Source organism: Lissotriton vulgaris, chromosome 2_1 (genome assembly GCF_964263255.1).
Source record: "Lissotriton vulgaris chromosome 2_1, aLisVul1.2, whole genome shotgun sequence".
Classification (NCBI taxonomy): domain Eukaryota; kingdom Metazoa; phylum Chordata; class Amphibia; order Caudata; family Salamandridae; genus Lissotriton; species Lissotriton vulgaris.
The window spans coordinates 461,570,763-461,596,414 of record NC_141687.1 but is presented as its reverse complement, the minus strand read 5'-3'; the positions used below and the strand labels follow the sequence as shown (position 1 = coordinate 461,596,414).

The 25,652-nt window shown below is 42.0% G+C and overlaps 1 protein-coding gene across 1 annotated transcript in view; it reads right to left on the bottom strand.

Moving 5' to 3' along the window:
* Positions 1-25,652, bottom strand: part of ANKAR (ankyrin and armadillo repeat containing) — a 1,392,657-nt gene that overhangs the window by 370,296 nt on the left and 996,709 nt on the right. Inside the window, exon 17 of the mRNA XM_086955361.1 lies at positions 8,561-8,729. Coding sequence (XP_086811487.1) covers positions 8,561-8,729 — 169 coding nt within the window. The remainder of the gene's footprint in view (positions 1-8,560; positions 8,730-25,652) is intronic.

Here is a 25,652-nt window from a genome sequence, read left to right as displayed (position 1 = left end):
CATTAAACAGCTCAAAGTTGCTTTATATTCCCCATCTTCTAATGGTTTGGTGGAAAGAGGAAATAAGGTGATTAAGGAGGGCATTCAAACGGCGTTGGCTTGTGGAATGAATGTGATTTATTTCATTAGGAAGAAGGTTTGGCATTACAACACTTCCCCACACTGTACTACAGGAGGTTCTCCTTTTATGTTATTGAGGAACAGAGGTTTTCATTCTAGATTGTTCCCTTCCTGGCTTCAGAAGTTATCCGGGGATAAGGAAATTGACCTGGGCGCTATCCGAAAAAGGGTGGACGCCAAACAAATGCTTATGAGAATTTTTTTTGATTCTAAGTGTAATGCTACTCCTGTGGATATTTCTATGGATGACTGGGTTTTGATCAAAAAGCCTGTCAAAGTTAAAAAAGGGGAATCTAAGTTTTTTCAACCTTTAAGGGTTCTTAAAGTCAGTAAGGGTGCTGCTTTCATTGAAGATAAGGGTTGGTGGAACAAACGCCATCTTGTAAAAGTTTCTCATCAACAGGCGAACATCATTAGAAACATAAGGAATGAACCTGTTGAGGATCTGGATTGGTGTCATTGGTTAAATAATCCTGTTAATGTGAACGGGTGTGTTGATACTCATGTTCAATCGGCCAATGGTTGTGTTAATTCCTCTGATGCCAATTCAACCAATGCTTCCTCTTCACAGGTTATTTCTTCTTATGGCAGAGCCATCAGAGCACCTAGAAAGTTCAATGATTTTGTAAGGTATTGACATTTGATGATTCCCTCTGATGTTAATTTGTTTTTATTTTTCTTTAGTTTTCTATTTGTTGTTATAAGGGGGAAGGTGGTGTAGTGGTTGCTTTAATTACTCGTGCTCATCGAGCAGTGTGTCGCGCGATGTGCATGCATCCTACATGTTATTATTTGATTATGCGTCCACGCGTGTTGTGGTCGCATGCTATGTATTTGTTTGATAATGCATCCACGCGCGATGCGTCCGTTCGGTGGTTACTTCTAACGTGTGGTCAGTCACTGTTGGGGTTTGCCTCTGGATGGAAGCATTGCGCATCGGGTGGAGTTTATTGTCTATTGGAAATAAACCTAACTGCAACTTTCCTACTTTTCATCTGTGGATTATTCATTTTAACACTGTCATGAAAACATGTGACAGATGATTCCGTCACAAAGGCAATGTTGTGCTTGAGAGGCACAGATTTTTACAGAAGGAACACTATCTTAGTGAATCCATCAATGGCATTGTTGCTGCTTTAAGAGCATTAGCTGAAAAGTGCAATTACTGTGATTCAAAAGATGAAACCTGCTCTAAATCTTGCAAGGTAAATCGAACAAACAGAAATATATATGAAAGGGATATCAAATTTTGAAACAGAATCCAACTAAATAAAGACTGTTCACAAGAGGCATGCAGATAAATCCATACCAAAAACTATAGAACAAAATATGGCCAAAAACCTATAACCTCCTCTTTGAAAGTTGACCATATTAGAGGTAAATGTATTCATTTTTAGTGTGGGAGATAGACACAGGTTGTTTATTTCCAACAATATCCTGCTTTGAACCAAATCTATTTTAAATGTAATAAGAAGAGGCTTTATGCTCATTTATGTTGGGCAAATATTACTGGAAAATATAATCCTGCACACTTAGTTAACATTATGGTAGACTCTCATTCTTAATTAGCCTTGATAGGCAAAACTGAATTTGAAAGACTTGATTGTGTACAGTTAGAGGAGTCTTTGGAAAAATTATATGCATATGGAGGAAATAAAGTTGAAGTTAAAGTTGAAGTTGAAGTTACTGGAAAACTTAAAGCAAAATTAGCATTTGAGGAAAAATTATGCACAAGCGGAGGTTTTTGAAGAAAAGAATGGTTCAAATATGTTGGGGTGGGATAATCAAGGGGAGCTTGACATGAGCTTAAAATGATCCTCGATCATAAGCACCCTGAAGAACAAGTTACTTACCTTCGGTAACGCTTTTTCTGGTGGATACAGTATCTGCCTGTGGATTCCTCACCTTGTGAATATCCCCCGCATCATAGGAACACGGCATCGCGCGCGACTGCGACTGACGACACTGACTCCTTATTAGGCCTACGTCGGCGTGATGACATCAGTTCCGCCCTTTTTTCCATGCCTTCGAGGCACCCGGACGGACAAACACAATAGATATATACATATACAATGTACATAGTACAAAATATTCAAGATAACACACACAGTGTGAAGATAAAGCATGAGAAGACAATATATAAAAACAAATATATATATATATATATATATATATATATATATATATATATATATATATATATATATACATTAAACATCACCATAATCTTAGGTATAGATGAGAGGACAACGGGGAGGCGGGTGGGCATGTAAGGAATCCACAGACAGATACTGTATCCACTAAAAAAATAAATTGTTACCGAAGGTAAGTAACTTGTTCTTCTGATGGATACATCTGTCAGTGGATTCCTCACGTTGTGAATAGAGTCCCACAGCAGTCCCCACTCCCGGAGGAGGGTGTCCACTCTCCTATACCAGAAAATCCTGGAGGACAGAACGCGTAAAGTGGCCGTCCCTTCTCAATTCGGAAACCAAGCAGTAATGCTTCGCGAAAGTGTGGAGGGAAGCCCAAGTCACTGCTCTACAAATGTCCTCTACAAGTACACCCCTAGACAAAGCAGATGTAGAAGACTTTGCTCTAGTGGAATGAGCTCTTATGCCCTCTGGAGTGTCCTTACCCGCCAGGGAGTAGCAGATCTTGATGCATAGTATAATTCATCTTGAGAGAGTGCGCTTGTGCACAGCTCTTCCTTTTCTGCAGCCAGCAAATCCAACAAAGAGCTGGTCATCCACTCGATAGTCTTTTGTTCTATCAAGATAAAAGCTCACCGCCCTCTTGGGGTCCAGATGGTGAAGCCGCTCCTCCTCCTTGGAAGGGTGAGGGGGAGGATAGAAGGTAGGGTAATGGACTGTCCTAGATGGAAAGCAGTTACCACCTTAGGCAGAAAAGCAGCCCTGGTCCTAAGAACCATTCCTTCAGAATGAATGGTCAAGAACGGGGGCTTTGAACTAGAGCTTGAAGCTCACTTACCCTCCTTGCCGAGGTAATTGCAACCAGGAAGACCGTCTTAAAAGATAAAAGTCTCATGGGACACTTGTGCAAAGGTTCGAAACCCATCAGAAATGTAAGCACAAGATTCAAGTCCCATTGAGACACAATAAAGGGAGTAGGAGGAAATTTATTTGTAAGACCCTTTAAAACCCTTAGAACCATAGGAGATTTAAATAAAGATGGCTGATCCGGCAGGCAGAGAAAAGCTGACAAAGCCAAAAGATAACCTTTAACTGTAGCTACAGCAAACCCTTGCTGAGCCAGGAAAAGAGCAAATTGAAGTATGTCAGATAAACGAGCCCTCAAAGGGTCAATGGACTTCTCCCCACACCAAGTCACAAATTTAGACCATCTGTATGAATAGATTGACTTGGTGGAGTCACACCTGGCCGATAGAATGACATCCACCACATCATATGGGAGAGAAAAGGAATTCAGGTTGCCCCGTTCAATCTCCAGGCATGAAGGTGTAAGGTCTGGAGGTGGGGGTGTAGAACCTGCCCCTCCATCTGAGAGAGGAGATCTGCCCTGAGAGGGAGACGGAGAGGCGGGCACGAGGAGATCCAGATGATTTGCAATCAGACAAATCTGATGATCCTGAACCCAGGACCAGAGACGCAGAGCCTCTTTGCAGAGACACTGCAACCCTACTCCTTCCTGCTCGTTGACATACCACATTGCGGTGGTGTTGTCCGTCAGGACCTGAACCGACTGATCGCAAAGGGAAGGGAGGAAGGCCTTGAGCGCCAGACGTATCGCCCGCAATTCCAGAAGGTTGATTTGAAGTAAACTTTCCTCTGGAGACCAAAAACCCTTGATCTCCAGATCCCCCAGATGAGTACCCCACCCTAGAGTGGATGCATCCATTATTACTGTGGTAACCGACGAAGGAAGATGGAAGGGCTTTTCTTGAGACAGATTGCCCTCCACAATCCACCAAGCCAGATCCACTGCAGCTTCACTGGAGATCCTCACTGACTCCCTGAGATCTCCGTTGTGTTGATACCACTGCCTGCGGAGGCACCACTGGAGTGCCCTCATACGCCAGCGTACATGGTTGACCAGCAGAATGCAGGAAGCCATCAGACCGAGCAGATGAAGGACCTTCAAGACTGGAACGACCGCTCCATTGTGAAATAAAGGAATCATATCCTGTATTTCGCGAATCCGATGTGGAGGAAGGAATGCCCGACATACAGTTATATCCAGTACTGCACCAATGAACAGGTTGCGCTGGGAGGGCACCAGGTGAGATTTGGGTACATTTATCGAAAAACCCAACCTATGCAACAACTGAGTTGTGACTTGCAGATGATGGAGCACCTTCTCTGGAGATTCTGCCTTGATCAGCCAATCCTCCAGATAAGGGAATACTGGAATCCCTGATCTTCTGAGAAGTGCTGCCATCACAGCCATCACCTTGGTGAAGACTCGAGGTGCAGTAGTAAGACCAAACGGAAGGACCACAAACTGGTAATGCTGCGATCCCACCGTAAAACAGAGATACTTCTTGTGCGACTTCAGGATTGGTATGTGAAATATGCATTCTGCAAGTCGATCAACACCATCCAGTCTTCTTCCAGCAGCGCTTGAAGAACCTGCGCAAGGGTGAGCGTCTTGAACTTCTCCTGCTTCAGGTAAAAGTTCAAGATCCTGAGATCCAGGATTGGACGAAGTCTGCCATCCTTCTTGGGGATCAGGAAATACCGGGAGTAGCATCCCTGACCCCTTTCCTGCTCTGGAACCACCTCTATCGCACATTTTCTCAACAGTGCCAGGACTTCATCCTGCAGAAGCAACAGGTGGTCCTCCGAGCAAAAACCTTGGTAAGGAGGGTAATTTGGGGGAAAATCCAGAAAGGGAAGAGAATACCCATTCTCCACAAGATTGAGAACCCAAAGATCTGATGTAACCGATTCCCAATCCCGTAGAAAATAGGTAAACCGACCATCTACAGGTCCCGCATAATACGAGATGGCGGATCTAGGGCTGCGTTGCTGCTGTGGGAGGGGGTGGGTAGCAGAGGAAGAAGAGGAGGAGGAGGAGGCCAGACGTCAACGGGGACGAGCTCTTTGTCTGCCTCTGTAGGACCTATACAGAGGATTTTGCTGCTGTTGCTGCTGCTGCTGCTGCTGTGTCTGCCTATAGGGTCGAAAAGAAGATCTTCCAAATCCCCTATACCTTTGGACACCGAGCCTCTGGATTGCACACCCAAAGATTTTGCTGTTACCCTGCTTTTTCTAAACCGTTCTAATGCAGCATCAGCCTTCTTCCCAAAAAGGCCTGAGCCATCAAAGGGCAAATCCATTAATGCAGCCTGAACATCAGCCGAGAACTCCGAGGTCTTTAGCCACGTTGCTCTTCTAGGAAAGTTTGGTTCAAAGGAGTTGATGGCAAGACATGTTTATAGGATGACATACTGGTATAGGCTAAGAGTATAAATGAAAATAATTCTCAATAAAAATGGTACAACATTAAAAAAGACCAATACAAAGTTGCTCAGTCAGGTGTTGATTGTTTGGGGTATCTGATAATGGCATTCATCCAAACGTTCAGATTCTTGAAAGCCATTGAAGATGCAGTTTTACCATCAGGCAAGGATCAGTTAAGATCTTCTTGAGGGCTAATTGAGTAGTATGCCAAATATGTTCCCCAGTTTGCATCCAAAACAGCTGTTCTTCATGAACGTTTGAAGAAGAACATTAAGTATGAATGGAACAATGATCTTAATAGAGCTTTTAATTAGATAAATAGGGATATTGCATCTGCTCAGCCATTTAAACCATTTAATACTAACTAGCAATATAAGGTATGACAGACACCAGCAATGCTGGTTTAGGTGCACTGTTGATACAGATAAGTACTAATGGCAAAGAAGACATAACTGCATTCACTTCTAGGGCTTTGCATGGAGCAGAATGTACCTACTCCGCCAATGAACAAGAAGCCTTAGTTACAGGGAGGCGTGTGGAACATTTAAAGAACTTTTTGTGGTGTAATAAACTCATTCTGCATACTGACCACAAGCCTCCTGTGGATTTGTTTAGCACTCATGGTGGTGAGAAATCCACGTTGCGAATTGCTAAATGGTAATATCAGTTACAGGAATTTCAATATCAAATTGAATATGTATCAGGAACAAAGAACTTTGTGGACTATTGCTTATTGAGTTTACCGTTGTGTGGGGTTGAGAAAAAGTACAGTGATGAAATGGCCGAAATCAATATAGTATAAATGGTAAATATGATCTATTAATTACTAAATAGAATCTTGTGTCAGAGTGAATAGTTTAAGTCTGCTGACAGTGATGAAACTTTGTGTTAAGTGAAAGAAAATGTGAATTTGGGTTGGCCTATTACAATAAATTTTAGGAATGAGCTAATGCCATTTCCTGAAGATGTCAGTAGTTGATCAAGTTTTGAGATATTGCGGATTGCTGGTAGTGTCTAGGGGCAAACAAGAAAAAGTTCTTTCCCTTGCACATAGTAGTGGTCATGGTGATATTAGTACTTTGAAACATAGGATAAGAGATGATTTTTGGTGTCGGGGCTTAGACAAAGTAGCGGAGCATTTTGTAAGGAATTGTAGTGCATGTTTTATTAGCAATAAGACTCACATTACTGTGCTTTCTCCTGTTATACCTATTGAGTCTCCAAGCATGCCATGGAACAAACTTGCTTTGGATATTTCAGGCCCTTATGGAGTATTGGTTTGCTCACCCAAATTTGTCCAGCTACTGATTGATTATTTGTCAAAATGCCTTAAAGTCAAAACGGTGGAGAGTGTCCCTACTTACATGGTTATTGAGTTCCTATGAGCCATTGTTGCAAGGGAAGGGTATCCTGAAAAATTGGTAACCAACAATGGTGCCCAGCAGAAGTCAATGGAAATGAAAGAATTCTTCAAAAAAATATCTGGGATATGACACACAATAAATATATTCATCATCCTAGGAGTAATGGTTCAGTGGAAAGGTTCAAACATGTGTTGATATTTCAGCTGCAACTATCTTTATTGAATGACATGAATTAGACTTCTGCTTTAGCGGACAAGTCATGCGCTTTCAGAACTACACCCCAGCCCAGCCAGAGGGCTAGTGTAGGGGAAAAAAAACAATTGGACATTGACAACTCAACTTACTTCTTTTCACACTGGTTCTGCAACACCCTTCCACAGAAATAATAGAGTAAGGGACTTAAAATAAAACTCTATTGGAAATAATGCTAAATTATATTAATTTATTTAAAGTAGTTACAAATAAAAATAAATATAACTTAATGTTAAAAATATGTACAAATAGTACATATTCATTATTTAATTATACATATTTGAATGGCCTATTTTGAATTTAAACAATAATATAACAATACATTTTATTTAAAGATAGTTACATTAATGTAATTATTTCAATAAAAACATTTAATAATTATTAATGCACATTATTTTTTTCTTTCTTTTTGTGAATCTTCTAAGTACAGCTCCTTGAGTATCGAGATTGTATTGCCCATCAGTATTACATGAGAAGATCTCAGATAGAAACCAATTGAAAGCTGCGCTTAACCACCATCAGTGCCCAGTACTGCCTCAAGCATTTTACCGATATACAAAACTGCTTAAATACATAAATAAAATATATTCTACAGCTGGCTAGCTGTCCAGCTTGCCTACACAAAGACACATTGTAGGGTTTGGACAACCAATAAATCACTTTGGTTTGGACATGGTGTAAGGTGCTTTTTGTCTGGTTTTCCTCTTTCATAGTTTAGCACTAGTCCTGTGAGCTCTGCAAAAGGGCCCCACAAGCAGAGATGAGATGAACTGCACCATAACTACACCTTAATAGAAACAACTTTTTTGACGACTGCTTTTATGGTCATAACTGGTATCCTGCATAGTATTTTGGATCATGGGTGGTGGACGTCAATCATTTGTTAAATGTACAGTAAAGTGCAAAGTTAAGGAGGAACACTGTAGAGGAAAAATATTGAAGGACCTGGGTCAACTAATGCTAGTGAGACTCCAACATTTATTGGGCTCAGCTCTCTAAAACTAAATGAATGCCAAACGGTAACAAATATCGATATATAAATATGTCTATAGTTTCACTGAAGATCATAACTTGTGAAATTCCATAAGCTACAGCCCATTTTTTTGCCATGAATATTTTTAATGGCCTCTTTTCAGACTGCACAGTTTGTCATCCTGATGACACTTACAGTTCGTTCAGACATAAGTATTTATTTTTTCAATGATTATGTAAAAAATGCTGTAGCATTTTACTGTTTAACTACAAAAAAGCTGAAACGCTGACATTTTAAATTTGCAAAATAAAAATTCTTCTTTAATTAATTTAAACATAATTTGCGTGGGTACAATAGATGACAAACAAGACAAGATAATATAACAAAGTGCATATAATCATTATTACCTGTCTTGGAGGATAGAAACTCAACTAGAATGGGAATAGCCCCTTCTTCTGCAATTGCCTTTTGGTTTGATGGATTTTCTTTACTCAATGCCTTCATGCAATTCATCGCATTCACTAAAACATCTTCCAAGTCTGAATGCAGAAGACCTACCAGAGGTGCGATTCCACCCTATGAAAATGTTTTGAAAGCAATACTTAATTCCAAGAATTTTAAAAGTGTAGTTCACATAGGTGCATAGAGAGTAAACAGAGACGTTAGAGGAGAGAAAATGAGAAAGAACCAAAGAGTCAGGGTGAAAGACAGACAAATCAGAATTTTATGGCTTAACTGGAGGCTTCGATTATGAGTGCAGAGGGGCTGGAAAAATTGCTTTCATGGATGCGGAAACATAGCTACAACACTACTCTCAGAACAGAATATATCTCCTTATTATTGTCTTTATCTTTGACTTGAAAAGGAAAAGAGATGGATCTGTCAAGTCTAAAACAATCCCCAGGAACAGGGTCACGTGGGACAGAAGTGAGACTTCTGGGTATTTACTCAACCTAGGTTTTGCAGCAGGGACATAAATGGCTCTATTTGAGTCATGAAAGTCATCCTATAGCATGACATAATCAACATCTCATCGATATACACAACTATCCAAATACCAAAAAAGCTGAGCAGGGCTCCCAAAAGCTTGAGAAACTTTGAAAAGCACCAAAGAGCTTGCTGAGGCCAATAAAGTCAAGACATTTCTCCACAAACATTATAGGTTATGCTATAATGGTAATAGGTTATGCTATAGTGGTAAAGAAAAAGCTACCTGATTCTTTCTTAAGTTAGAAAAAGAACAATGTAGAAGGTTCTTTGTTTAATTTGTATAAGCAACCTAACTTAAATGCAAACTTTCTACTACCTTGGGCACGTTCCGTAATCCATGTTTGACAAAACTGTTTATTGATTAAGTACAAATATTGTGCCGTGTATTTTATTCAGAAAATATAAGGTAACTCCAAGAAAAGTGAGACCTAAAATCTACTGCCAGGACAACCAGCACCATACCAACTAACAATCTACTAAAATATATTAGAATAGAAAAAGTAAACTATGTTAGTCTGTTGTGTATCTGTGATGGAGAGAGAACATGTAGGACGTAGATACATAAAGGAAACATCCCAAAACGGCTGCGACGAATAAAACAGCATAAAATGATGAATGGAGATGTTTGAAAATATCTGAACCACTGAAAAGTATGTCTTTAGCTTATCATTGCCATTAAGAACAGGAACAACCTCATTCAAAGTTAGCATTGATCCTGCTCCAGTGGCCCATCCCGAACTGCCAGACCAGGATAACAAGCTTACCAGCCCCCTTTTTAGCATTGTAGGGCTTTATTCGGAAACTGTGGCTCAGGTTTCTAGGCCACAGTGAGCAAATGGCCTGTGTGTAGACAGACCCACACTCCTGAGGAATCAACATTTATACAGTGAACATTGATGATGGAAACACTTGCATTGATCTGATAATTACTCTGGACATAATCCACACCACAGTTTTTTGGCTCACTTATACAATCATAGAAGGGGCACAACTATTTACATATCCTCCTAGGTTTAGTCCAATGGAAATAGTCTAGACCAGTGCTTCCCAAACTTTTTTAAAAACCATGACCCACTTTTTAAAACGACAAACTTTTGCAATCCACCTAGCTTTAATGGACATGAGGTGTGCGATTTTTTATTGTAACCAAAACATCATCAGGCAGAGCACTGTCATTGACAGACAGCATACTTCCCATCTCCCATCGAAATAGCACTACATTCACACAAATATACAGACTTACTGATAAAACTATATTGTACACAAACGTTAATGTGTGGAAATTGGGGTTCATTGAATATTTATCATTTGTGCATCCCCAAGTAAAGTATCTTGAACTGTTTTGATCCTATTAAAATCTTTGCTCCCATCCCAACGGACAGTGTTTCCAGGCAATGTCTAAAAATAGACTATTAATTTGTCAAGTATATGTTTCTTTTTTAATATGAGTAATTTTTGTGAAAGTATAATTGTTATTATGTTTTGAACAAAGCCAAGTGGGCATATTTACCCTGTGATCCATGTGATATATTGTGTTTGACATTAAAAAACGGTTACAATTATCTAAAAAAAACAGTGGTAAAATAAAAACCAAGGTACGAGAAATCACAAACCTGAACCCAAAAAGATAAAAGTGTGGTGAATGATTCCAGCTTAGGCGTATTTGAGTTTATATATTTTTGCAAAATTGTCACTTTCTCGTCCAGAGCATTTGGTTCCTGGGGCACATGACTAAATGTAGCTAGCATTTGGCCTTTGTGTATTATTTTCTGACAGTGAGACAAAGGGGGAATAGGTTTTGGCAGGATAGGCCATACCTGACTTGATTGGGGGAGGAGCTGTCTCCTACCACATTTGCCCATCACCAAGCCTCTGCCTGAGCACACTAACAAAGAGTTTGACATAGACTATTGTGTCCCCAGTTAACTTGTTGCAACGTCAGGCAGGCAGGATATCCCAAACAACTCTGGGGATGGAAACCTCCAGACCCTTCTCCAACTTCAAAGCTGTCTCCAGGTATAAATATTAGACCTTCAAACCCTGTGGAAGACTAAGGACTGCTACTCTGCTGCCCTGCATCGCTGCTGCCTGTGTGAAAGCACTGGACCAGCATCTTGATCCCAGGACCACCAGAGTGACTCCAAGAGCTGGTTGGATGGCCTCCTGATAAGAGCCTCAAGGACAGAAAAGGCTCCAACCGTCTTGAATCCAGCACTTGCACTCTGTCTTTTATGAATATTACCACCTCAGGGGTGCCACTGCAGTCCTGCATCCTTGGAAGTGTGTCTGAAGGTGATCAGCCAGCCCAGAAGTGTTCCTGAGGGCAGAACCAACTCAGCAAAATGCATCTCCACTTTGGAACAACAGAAGTGCAATACAGGACTTCGAATCACAGCCCTGCAGCTTCTTCAGAACCACGACTCATCTTCGACGCAGGACTTTGTATCGCCAGCCTGTGTCAATGGCATCCTTTACAATGAAGCATGACTCCACATTGCAGCCTTGCAGCTCTTCAGGACTGCCTCTGAGTGATGCATCCTCAACGTGGGATCTCACAACAATCTGCAAAGCAGTATTTAAGGTACTCTGTTCATCAAGCCTAACTTTGTCCATGTATCTGGCCCCGCGCTATCGCAGCCTGACCCTATTACTTTGTTCTGGTTCGGCCAACCAGATAAGCACAGTTGGTGCTTTGTGCCACTAGGCACAATTTTCATTTAAATTGTTAAATTCTAAATTGTTTGGGGATTTTCTTCTGTTTTCACTTATAATGTTTGAAGAATTGCATAAATACTTTGCCCATTGCCTCTAAGATAAGCCTGACTGCTGTGTGTCAAGTTACCAGAGGATTAAGCATAGGTTAATCTGGGGTTCACTTGTAACCTGACAGAGATTTTTAGTAGGGTTTTACACCCCTAAACCAGTAACCCAATTTCTAACAAGCCCTGATTGTGAGTTGTGGGGCAGAGATAATGAAGTGTTGGAATCCATGAGTCAGGCCAGTATTTTCACACCAAAAAGAGGCGATTAGGAATTGTCTTTCCAGAGTGGGGAATATCAACTTGGACTCAGAGGTCCTTTTCTATGTGGGTTTCCTCAATTCCAGGGTGAAAATAGCAGGCACTTTACACCAGCTTTAGGCAGGTGGAAAGTGTCAGCAGGGGTGCAGGTAGGGGATAAGAGGTGGGTGTGAGCCTGACAGGGGGATTCACTGTCTGCTCCCTCCATTTTGCTGCAGGTGTTGGGTAGGGGTGAACAGAAAAAAAGAACATCAGACTGTCAACTTTAAATATGGGTAGTTTGCCAGAGTATGTTTCCACCAGGGGAGCCAGGCGGAACACTGCCATAGGAAACTCAGCAGTCTCCTTGACTCATATTCAAGCAAGCATATGGAGGGTTTGGAGGAGAAGGTACGTCAGCATATTTGTGGAAGATTACCCTGCCGGCCAAAATCTAAATTGGGGTCTTCATTTTTTCCTCCCTAACGTCTTTGTTCATTCCTGCTCTGCTTGCAATCTCACAGTCCACTTTAGGATCTTTACACATAACACCTAAACCACACTCTGTGCTTAGTACGATCTTTTCAATATTCCTAACCACAGTTATCAAACTTATATTCACCTGCCTAGTATACTGCAACAGCCTTATACGTTAGATGGGCTACTTCTTCCACCACCTCGAAAGGTCTTTCACTGAGTCAACCATTTCCTGCTGAATCCATTGCTGAAATATTTCAATCCTAAAACTCTTTAAATCATGGAGACTTTCTCTCGCACACATGCCCATGACTCAACTCCTTAAGCAACCTTCTAAGTGAGAGGCAGTGAGTCAAAGGCATTCTGACAAGGGAGGGTAAGGGGAGTTATCTCCCGCACTGAATATTCATCATTTTGCACCCAATACCCCCAACAGACAGTTGAAAAAAAAGAATTATAAAATGGCATGGATGAGAAGCAAAACACGGCAGAATCAGGACCCAGTGTAATGTTAAAAAGAGTTGACGGATAAATAAATGGTGACCGACATGAGTATGAAAGAGTAAAAAGCCCTATTAGCAAATGGGCTCCTCTCTATGTTGAATGACCATGCTACCACTTAAAGGGAACTGTGATATAGCCCTCAGAAATTACCATTGCCAGTGCATGCACATCCTTACCCCTACTGCCTTGTGATTTCAGTTGTCTGGTTTATATTGTCATATTTTCTCCATTGGTCAACAAGTTTAGGTATGTGTCCATAAAAGGTATGTTAACACCACCAGGAAAGTAGTTGTGGTTACCACACTTAGGTTGTGCTGGTTCCCTCACCTTAGCAATGAGAGAAAGCCTAAAAAAAAACAAGCTGTGGATCTGATTAGATGAAGCAGACTTCCACTTTCACAGTTAGGAAGGATAGCCACTGTTGAGGTTAATGTTCTGCTACAAATCCTCTATTTATTTCAAGCTATGCCATGCCCTATTCCAAGAGTTTCTCTTCAGACAAAGCTAGAAATCTTTATTTTGAAAGCTAATTGAGCTAGGGTTTCAAGAAACATTCTAATGACTCCTATGATAAGTGAGGTTTGGCTCTCCCAGACTCACTGAGCTATCTATTTATTTATTTATTTATTTAACTTATAAAGCGCACTACCACCAAAAAGGCATCCTGGCGCAGTTGACTCGAAAATAAGGAAGAACACGAACTGAGCAGGGAACCAGACAGGCGACTACGTTTTGGAAACAACAAGGTTTTAAGTCTTCTTCTGAAGACACACAAATCACTAAGTTGTCTTAACTCCAAAGGGAGTTGGTTCCAGAGTTTGGCAGCAGCGTACCCAAAGGTTCGCCCACCTGCCCTGGATTTCCTAAATCTCGGCATTACTACAAGATTTACCGCAGAGGAGCGGAGGTATCTCGCAGGCACATACCACTTGAATTTTCTCTGCATAGACACAGAACCCACCCTATGCAGAGCTTTAAACACTATGCAAAGAGACTTGAACTGGACTCTTTGTCTAAGAGGAAGCCAGTGTAATTCTGCCAAAGCCACTGAAGAGGTGGATCTTCTAGGCCACCCCAAGGCCAATGTGGCAGCTGTAGACTGGATCCTCTGCAATCTTTCAAGCAGAAATTTAGGTGACTCGAGAAACAACTCGTTACAATAGTCAAGCCTGCTAAGAATGGTGCTACGAACTATCAAGGCCCGAGCGTGAGATTGAAGCAGATGAAGGATCTTCCGCAGAGACCTAATAATAGCCAGGCAACAGGTCACCGTTTTCATGACCTGAGATTCAAGAGAAAGTTTGGAGTCAAACAAGATGCCAAGATTACGAACCTTCTTTACAGGTTGAACCAAGGTCGCAGTGGTAGCAGGCCAGAAGTTACAAGGTAAGGCAGAGGGAATTCTGTCCCTCGGACAGTAGAGCACCTCTGTCTTATCTGCATTAAGCTACTACTTGGCTGCACGTTTGAGGCTCCTTTAGGGTAGTGCTGAGACTCTTTGGCATATTCTTTGGCTGCCTAAACAATCTAGACCCAAGTATGCAGATGTTATTGATATAATCAACATGATCATGAAAACCTGGGAAGTTGTGGATAGGAAGTTGGGGTTGACTACCTACCCATCCCCGTTTAGCCCTATTGATTAGAAACTAACAATTACAACAGCAATGGGAGACAAGCATACAGAATATTAAGAGATGGGGAAGGCCTAATTCTGGGAGATCTATTTGTGAAAGGAACCAATACGTTGTTTATTCAATGTAAAGCTGTAATCAAGCTCACTGAAAAAAGGCTTACATATGCACAATTAAGACATTGGGTGCCTCACACCTCAAAGAAAGCAGGAGCGGATGTACGTTGTTACAACGCATGCTTTTACCACGCATGCTTTTACAACGCAGGTTTTTCAACGGAAGCCGTTGCAACGACTTGCGTTGGGGGGTTCTGGATAGTGAATAGTTTAATTTACTATTCCAACTCCAGTCCCCGTGGATAGTAGGGAAGGTGTTGGATAGTAAATTAAACTATTACCTATCCTAGAGCGCCCCCCAGCGCAATTCGTTGTAATGACTTGCGTTGAAAAACCTGCGTTTAAAGGCACTGCCTGGTAAAAGTTGCGTCGTAAAGGATGTTTCCCGCTGGAGCAATTAGAGGTCTTACAGGTTTAAAAAAATGTCTAAAAATTGGCATGCCCGGAATCCAAGGGAGTGATAACAAAGTATTTTTAAACTGTTAAAGGCTGGCAAGAAATTGACAAGGTGAGGCTTTTAGAAGACATTGCAGAGAAATACCTGCCAAGGAGTGGGAAAAGCTACTGGAAGATATATTGGGTAGCAAAAAAACAGAAATACAGAGATAAAGAGTTTGAGCTAATACATACCTGGTACCTTACTCCACAATGCTTAGAAGAAATATACCCATATACAAGAGGAATGGGCTAGAGGTGTGGAGATCCGGATGACTCCAGTTTACTCAGAGGTAAGAAAATTTTATGTTGGTGTTTAAAAGCCTGATCTTGGTTTGAAACATTAGGCCGTTGGAGCTCCAGATCTTCTTTAGCTTAATGGAGGTAGTCCTTGCTTTGCTGATTCTAGCCTTAATGTCAGCATCTGTGCCACCCTGCTTGTCTATGACACTGCCAAGGTAGGTTAAGGCCTCAATCTATTCCAGTGCATCGTCTGCAGGAGTGACTGCAGTTGTGCTGGCCGTGTTAGCCTTCAGGATCTAGTTTTCATCCTTGTATATGTTGAGGCCAAATTGTGCTTTAGTGGCTGCGACTTTGTGGGTCTTCACTCGCATCTGTAAATGGGTATGGGAACATAGGGTCAGGTTATCTGCAAAGTCCAGGTCATCAAGCTGCGTCACATAAAGTGACAATTTATAGATATATGTTGTAAAAGTTTGTGACTATATCTACTTGTAATTTCTTGATTAATACAGACTGTACTTTTGAGGGTTTAGGCTCGGAGCAATTATGAGGCTTTTGAAAATAAATACTATATCTATTGTTTAAGGGGGTTATTAATTCGTCATGTACTTTGTATGGACCCCTCACCTATTTCCTTAACTGGATCCCTCCCAGTCTGTCAGTTTAAAAATAGTCATTTAAAATTCGATTTTTCCATCATATTGGATTTTAAATTCCCATTACTTTGAGTCGTTCAAGGATGAGCCTAGCTTTTCCCAAAGCACAGTTATACATTACAAGGTGCTGTAATGCTTTTTTATGGTAGATCCAGCCTAGCCACAGTAAAAAATTACTATCAAGATTGATCACTGTAGGACATGTAAAACTTAAGAACATATGTCCAGCTTTTAAAATACCATACACCCTGCACTATGGGTACTTAGGGCCTAGTTTTAAGGTGACTTATAAGCATTAAAAAGGAAGGTCTAGGCCTGGCAAAGGGTTTATTTTGCAAAGTCGAATTTGCAGTTTTAAAAACTGCCATGCTTGGCTGCAGTGGCAGAACTAACATTGTGTTTTCACTTTGTCACTGAAGTGGTGTTACAATCAGTGTGGCAGTCCACTAATAACATTTAACTTACAGGCCCTGGATTTATACGGTACCATATACTAGAGACTTATAGTTAAGGTAAATATGCCAATCAGGTATTCGCTAATTCCACATATACTGTAGAGATCAGACCACATGTACTGGGCGCTGGACTTCAGTCAGTAAACCAGCACTAAATCTAGCAAAAATTAGGGGTGATCCTGCAAAACACAAGCCATCCCCAGCTCAAAGACAAGGACCAACAGCCATACTGTAAGAAATAGGGTTATTGGATGAGAGAGATGGAAGACTCACTTTGGCAACAACCACAACCCTTGCTAGAGTGAACCACAAAAGCCAATAAATTTACATGTGCTTAACCATCTGGAAGGTTGGCACAAAGCAGTCAGACTTAACTTAAAGGTAATGTGTAAAATATTTATGCAGCACACAAACAGTAATGAAGTAAAAACACAACACAAGAAAAATACCAAACCAATTTAGCAAAGTAGAGTAGAGTAATAAACAAAATGACACCAGAATGAGGAGGTGGCAGCAAGCTGTTAAGCTCTTGCATGCCCGGTATACGATGAGCTATTTTCAGCAATTTCTCAGAGCATTTATTAGTGCTTAAGCCATTCTCATTACCCCATGTGATGAGGATCCTTCTGGCCTCCTGTCTGTAGCTGTATCTTCTGCCCATAAGTTGTGGGAGACGCCTTGTCCTATAACCAAGGCTTTCCCTGCTCTCTCCCCAGAGCTCCTGTCAGGAAGGCGGACATCCATCAGGAGAGGGCGCGGCTTCAGCCTTGAATCCACCTACAGTCAGTTTTAGCTGCTTCACCTGGCATTGCCCTTCAGCTGTACATTGGTTTGAGTTTTCATTTACATTACCATTTTATATTACAGCTATATAAACTTTTATGGTAATGTATTCACATCAAAGGCAAAGCTTTATCTTCATTAGCTCATAAATGTAAGCAAGCAGTCTCAGCGCCTATGAAGTCTAAGATTGTTAACTAATCTGAACCATCACTTACTACTATGGTGGAGGAACTACAAGCAGTTATATCTAACACTTACAATATTGTTACTGAAATTAAATATATTCGTAAGGATATGGGAGGTCTTTCAATGTAGGTCGTAGACAACAAAATAAAAATGAGTAACAATAAAGCAAACATTGAGCAGCTAATTCCACTTGCCACAAAGTTTCCTTTTAGGAACATGTTGATAGATTTAGAAAAATCAAAATCGGCAATATAACTTGCAGATTTTCAGTTTGCCTGAAGACATAGAGGACAATGATTGTAGAGCTTATTTTAAGAATCTACTGCCTAATCTCTTCATATTAAAATTTCCAGAAAAAGTTTAGATTGTAAAATGTTTGCAAAAATTCTAGCTAATAGATTTTCCAACACTTATCATTATTCATACATATAGACCAAAGAGGTTTTATAAAAAAGAGATTTTCTGTCAATAACACACAACTTTTGTTTCATGTAATAAACAATATCAGCCTCTGGCCTTCTTGCCCTAGATGCTGAAAAAGCTTTTGATAAAGTTCATTGGCTATTTTTATTTCATACACTATCCTTATTTAATTTTGGAAATTAGTTTTTTTTTTTCAAAACCTTTATTGGCAATTGTAAGCATGAACACAGCTCAGTGCCTACAACCAAGGAATGGCCGGCAGCGCTTTAGAGTAATCATCAGGCATCAATCCATAACACAGAATGAAATGCGTATTAACAGAACATGCCGCCTACAACCACTTCGGGCCGGCCGCGCTTAAACTAGTGTCAATGTGACCGCTCTCAGCATTGGTAACAAGGCCCAGAGACCTCTGAAAGACAGAAACGTGCATAGTAAGTCAAAAGTGTGGACCATGTAGTAGCGTTCTGCTCTTTACCTTACACTCATGGTACAATATGTGGTAAACCTTTTATTATTTGTCTCCCCCCCCTTTTTTTCCCTGTTGTTCATGAAAACTTTATTTATTAGTTTTGGGCAGTGTTCATCTTCCAATAAACCCAACTAGGCACACAGTCACCTTGTAATCGCTCCAGGCATAAGAAGAACCCCTCTGAACAATTCTAGCAAGCGGTCAGTTGTAGAGCAAGAATGAGGACACTGGAGTCCCCGGCTGTCCCTAACGTGGTCACTGTGTAGGTACCTGTCGCACAAATTTTTGTGAACTCAATGAAGACTCCCTCCACCCCCCATTCCCCATCCCCCACCTTTCCCCCCAACTCTCCCCAACTCTCCCCATCCATCCCCCCCTCCCGCTGCCGAGTCTGTAACCCCCCTCCGTGGTCTTTTGGAAATGAGTTTATTAAAATAGTATTGGAGATACATTGCTCCCCTTCTGCCAGCTCTTTATCAATGTGTTATACTCCATGTAGATACCCCAAAATAGGCCCAGGTAATATCGGAACCCAGCACCTATATTCTTCCCAACAATACATACATAACGGTTCTTGTGGACTGACCTTTTACCTAGATATGACACTGCACACAGAACACTGGATTTTCCCTGGTAGAAGCCTCATACATTATGCATGAGGATTCTCAGAAACTCAGCAGGACTACCATCTCCTAGATAATATCTTTGTATAAAGTTCATTCCCGACATCATCCTAAATCAGACAAGTGGCACAGCAAGGTAGAACCCCCTGGGAGACCCTTGGGGTATAAAAACATCACATCTTGCTCAGACAAGTAGAGGAGATTAGGACTTCCCTGCCGACACGCTGACGCGAGACGCCAAGGTTCCTGCATGCAGATACTCCAGCTCGCAGTGGTCTAACATCCCTTGCAGGGTGTCCAACTCGGGACCAAGATGGGGTCCAAGAGTCTCTCACTTCAGGTAATGGGGTTGACTTTATCCTAGAGGGATTCTTGGCTTAATATCTAGATACATGTTAGGAACACTTAGGTACATCTAGTTAGGGTAGCATCATAGGAGTATGCATTTTTATTGTCATGTATTTTATACACTTGCATGTATTGATGATTATAGCAAAATAGTAGCGATCCACCATCCTTTCACTTTATTAGTGCTTCTAATCATTTATATCTGTTACTGTCTATTGGTGGTTTCAGCGCACCTATTTTACATCAGACTAACGTCCCTACCGTTTATTTTGTGTAACTCTCTGAGACTGATTGAGCACGAGTGGCTAAACGAAAAGTAGTACACTATTTCCATGGTCCTGAGGTATCAGGGTTGTTATGTTTGATGGTTGCCAAGAACTATTCTCTCCTTGGTAAGAGGAGTTTCTAGTGGTACAGTGAGCTAGCTGGCCAACATACCTGGTGGGGGTGTCTAGAATCAGTCTGACACCAATCCTGCAGTGTATGTCGTCTAAATGTGCAGATACTATATAGATTCTATAGGAACTACATAACATGGCACCGCCAACGTTGGTTGGGTACCTATTTAACAGTCAAATCCGAATAGTTCAGTTGTGCTCTTTGCAGAGACCCCTATTCATTTTCCCCAGAGACGTCTGGAGTGGGAGGGAACAAAGAATCCACCACATCTGAGTAGGCAAAATCCGATGTATTGGCTGTTGGTTAATCAAGCTTGAAGGACACATTGTTCCTATTTGTGCATAACACCTTATCTCAGTTCCCTTGAAGAACTCTTCTTACTTAATACGATGACTGAACAGGGAGACACTGTGCGCAAACTGGATATAACAGTCCACGAAGAAGAAGATGCAGATGCAATACAAATTACAGAAAATGTTTGAAATGCCATAACCCTAAAAGTAGCTGCATATGGGTTATCAGCTAGGGGTGGGGCAGTAACATCTGTGATTGAGGCACACAGTTCATTTAGAACAGAGGTATTCTATTCATGGGTTACTGTCCCAGAAGCAAATGCATTAACAAAAACATTTCATTACTACACAGAAGATGAAATACAGAAAGAATATTTTTCATATGAGGACATTAAAGTTCCGCTCACTTACCAGTAGCATTTATACTGGTTTAAAGGCACCCTCCCCCATACAAGAAATAGAGTAAAACTCCGTCCGCTCAGAAGAGACGGAACTACATGGCCAGAACTAGCATCCTACTCATCACATCCTGACAATGAAACAATCCCAGCAGGTACTTATACTTCATAAAGAACTAATAAAACTTTATAGAAACATGACACAGTTTGCGATGAGGATAATCACGGTTCAGCCAGCAACGGCTACACAAACAGGTCTGACTCTAACATCAGCAAGTAAAATTACACCACAAATGTTACATGCAGTCATGGGTAAGATCTCCACTAACCGTGAACAAATGCCATTTGGGTGGCTCAAAAAATAACACAGCTAGAGGCGTTATTTTCAAACACCGGCTCACATGAAAAACTCAGAATGTTAACAATTTGCTTGCCCATGGGGATAACACCCCAGATAGAGGATTGTGCCTCTTGGGGTATAGTTTTCGCTGCCATACATACCAGGACACATGGTATCCCATCATTAGTAGTAATATCAGATGTGTTAGGACTAATACAGAACGAGTATGGAGCAGAACCTGCTCTGAATTTAGGGATGGAATACTAGGTTATTTGGCACAGCTATCAGCTATAATATTAGTGATCATTAAAGTGGAAGCAGCATCTGTGGCAATTTCCCAATGCCTGAGGGAGTTCACATGAATTACCTCAAATATTTGAAACAGCTTATGCTGACTTAAGTAGAGACAGTTTGGGGACTAAAGCAATAAAACTCCAACTCATGGGTGGTCCTGAGAAGGATAACACAAAGCAAGTACCTGCTTCTTCTAAGAAGAAATGGGATAATAACAAAAGAATAAATACATTAGATCTCAATCCAGAGGTAGGCCTCCTCAACAGGAGCTCTCTGAAAGGAGGTATACACTTGGGAATAAGGACAACATTAGAAAACCTGACAGGTATCAGGACACTGATACACGTTCCTCTCGTTCCTTTCAGGGTTCATCGGAAAACTCAGAGAGGGAAGGACGTTCAGAACACAGACAAGATAAGCATACAAAGTCCATAAACGCACAACATACTTCTGACTACACTTCGAAAAAAGAAGAAAAGCCTAAATCAAAACCTCAATTCAAAAAGAAGACAGAAGCAGGTATCAAAGTGAGACATGCCCAGAATTCCGAGGATTCAACTACTGAACAGGGATTGGGCTCTCACGATGCTAGACAGCGCAGCAGAAGTAACAATAGCTTGCGACAACCTGATAGAATTTCTGGTAACAGCGCAGATGAGTGAACATATCACGGTGGAAACACCCGATACTAGGGTGAGTGTCCCACATAGGATAAATGAAATAGCACTCCAAATGGAGGGAGACAAGCCCAGAAAAATTAAAGGTCTCTTTTAGGAGAACCTGACTTTTGGCTATGACAGCCTTTTAGCTGAAAGAGATTGCCCATCTACTATTGTTATAGATTGCCCAATATTTAAAATACACATACGGGCAGGAGTTGGCGGTTGCTCTTGCACCTGCATTATATCGCAAACCATGTTGGATGGGATAAGGATTCAACTCACCACATGATACCATTAAAATCTACTCCGACTGCAGAGACAATATCCAATTAAGCAAGAAGCTAAAAAACAGGTCAGGGAGATCTTAGATCAACTAGAATACCAAGTGGTGATTGAAACCGCCACCTCTTCAATGAATAATCTTTATTTCCCGTAATAAAACCTGACAACTCATATCGTCTAGATTTAGATTACAGACATCTAAACTCATGCACAAAAATATTTGCAGTACAAAACACACTTAGTGCTGCATTAATGAACAACATTGTGCAGCAAAAATACAAAACAACACTAGATATCTCAAATAGATTTTACTGTCAAAATATAGCACCTGAGAGCAGATATTTGTCAGCATGCTCGGCGTTAGTGTTCCAGCGTCAATTTTGTTGACTCCCCCAGGGGTATAAGGACAACCCAGGGTTGTTCTAGGCCAGGGTAACTGATTTACTACAGAATCTGGATGAAGAGCCATTGTCCTATGTAGATGATATTTATCTGATGGATGATGACCTAGAGGAACACTTGACCAGGGTGAACACCATAATTTCGCTTCTGAGGGCTACAAGTTCAAATTTATTAACTAAAAAATAGCCTACCTCAATGTCATATTTTGGGATATGAACTCTCAAGTGAAGGGAAATTCCTGGCAGCCAACTTTTTAGAAAAGGGTGTGCTGCTCCAACCTCTAAAATCATTGAAAAATCTACAGTCCATACTGGGATTACTGAACTTTGGTAGAACATACATTTTGGATTACGCAGAAAAGGTAAAACTTTTCTACAACCTCATGAGACCTGATTTTTCTGTTAGGCAATAGACACAGGGTCACACAGATAACCTTCCTTCCCTATAAGCTGACATGATAGGTTTAAAACACTTACAGACACGCGTAAATGTCCGCAACCTCGTGATCCATATAGTCGCGGGCCAATCTGGGTACACCTACCTAACATACAATGAAGGCAAAACTGTACCCACAGCATAAAAATCACACTTATATACAAATGCTGAGATTCGCTTTGTATCCACAGACAAAACTGATAGCAATACAGACTGCTGTAGTGAGCACTGGCTCAGGGGAAGCGAATAATTGTCGCAACATCATTACCAGCCTTAGAGGTTGCAAGAAAAGCAAGCGTTCCAAATGCTAAAGCCTTACATCCAAGGTGGATACAATGGGCTCAACCGGCACTGATAAATACGGATCAAGAATTCCCCACACTAATCATGTGTGATTCCTTTTACTGTCTACAGTCATACAATGGATATCTTCACTACTGGGGTCAGAATGGGTTTAAGGACTCAAAAGGTGGCACAATTAGGCAAATAATGCTATTGCTATGGGAACAGGTAGCAGAGTTGAAAAACAAACTACCAAGAGCTCACGTGATACACACATTGAGTCATCAACGTGATGCGTTGAAGGAAATTCATTGGCTGATGGAAGCCGTAATAGGGGCTGTACGATCTGCTTCTGTAGCTGCAATCACTCATTCAAGAACGAGAATAGATGGAGACATTATGGTTGCTGTCATTGCTACATGCAATAACTCAGCTGTACCAAAAGAATTCCACTCAAATGCTCCTACAAGTTAGATGCAAACAACGTTCTATTTGCCCAGATTCCCGGAATGGGGGACAGAGTAATACCAAACATGGATCGCAGATTAGGTTTAATATTAGCTGCACACAAGGGTTTGGGAGGAGTTACGGCAACTGTTTCTTTACGGAAACAACGCTATTGATGGCTAGGGTTAACAAAGTAGACCAAAGACTATATCTTAAATGCGACAGATGAAGGGCTCCACCATAACTGGAAAGGGGCGACCATTCGGTCCACCCGAACGTATGGTGGAGTACCCCGATCCCCCCGGGAAGCCATCTTGGGCGGGAGGCGAGTCTCGGCTGGTATGCCCGAAGCGGCGTAGCCGGGGCGCACCTTTTCCCGCCCTGGAGTGGGTTGTCCTAGACACTGACGCGGCCGGCCACGCCCTCGGAGGCATGCGGGGGCGGGAAGACAGATAAAAGGAGCAACAAGCCAAGAAAGCATCCTCTTGTTCCTGTGCTCTGAAGCTGCACCTCCCCGCTGCACGTGAGCTCGAGACGGAACGAAGAGCCAATTTTGAGCGTTGCAATCTTTCTTTTTGTTTTACAGATATCTTCGTTTGAGAATGCCAGGCAAGAAGGTCAGAAAGCGGGTCGGTACCGATCAGATGCTCCGCATGCTCATAAAGGAGGTAGCCGATTTGAAGAAGCAGATGGCGGCTAAGAACGGGGAGGGAAGACCGAAGCGAGTCGTCGGACCAGCTTTGCCAGGAGTAGTCCCTGGTGGGAGAGGCAAGAGGTCCAAAAGGGGGGCACTTGGGGAGGAAACCCCGGTTCCGGATACCCCACTTGAGGAGCCAACCCCGGTTCCGAAGGAGGGGCATCCGATCCCCGTGGTGGTCACCCCCGTGACCGGGGAAGATATGCCTCCCGAGTTAGCGGCACAAGTAGCAGCGTGGTTGGGAAAAGATAGTGAGGGCGCCACGGCTGACGACGCCCGGGCAGTAATGAGACAACTGCGGGAATCTAGAGAGGCTGCGAAGGCACCATCTTCTGTTACCCCGCCAGTTCCGGCGGCGGAAAATGCAACAGGCCCAAGTTCGGCGGCAAATGCAGCATCTGGTTCAGGTAAGCGCCCATTGCCGATTGCGGGGGAGGGGTCTGTACCTTCACGAAGGGAGAAGGTGGCTCAGCACGTTCCACTGGAAATTAAGGAAAAGATTTGGGCGAATAAGTATGTGAACAATTTTTCTTTGCTTACCGACCATTACGAGATGGAGCATGTTAAGAGCCAAAAGGAGCTCATGCATCCGAGTGTTTGGCGCGCAAAAATGGCCGCCTTTAAGGTTGATGAAAACATAGGTACTTGGGGCAGAGCATGGGGCATTTTTACCTCCATCGTGGGCGAGCGCAGGCCCGAGTTGCTGACCGAGTTGCCTATTTATCAGTCACGTATCATGGAGTATTCCGGATCGTACGGGGGCAATCAGTGGTTCTGTTATGACAATATTTTTAGAAAAGCTAAGGAGCACGACCCCGATCTGACTTGGGATTGTTTCGACTCCGTTTCATGGCAAAAAATGGAGAGTTCAGGAATGTTAAAAGTGCCATTGTCAGGGAGTAACGGGGGTGAATCTTCCCGCCAATCCTCTGGGACACCCTTTCGGACGGGTGCAGGTAACGAGCACCACTCGAAGTCGAGTGGCAACGCAGGTAAAAGGGGGATTTGTTGGAATTTTAACAGGGGAAAATGTACGAGGCCCCAGGGGTCATGCAAGTTCAGACATGAATGTGGGGGGTGTGGGCAGCCATCCCATCCTGAGTCCATGTGCAGAGCCAAAACGGGTGATAACGGTGGTAGGGGAAGCGCCAAACAGGTCTGAAATAGTCCGAGGGGCGCCTTTACCTACTCCGATTGATACCATGGCAATGATTCCTTGGCTCA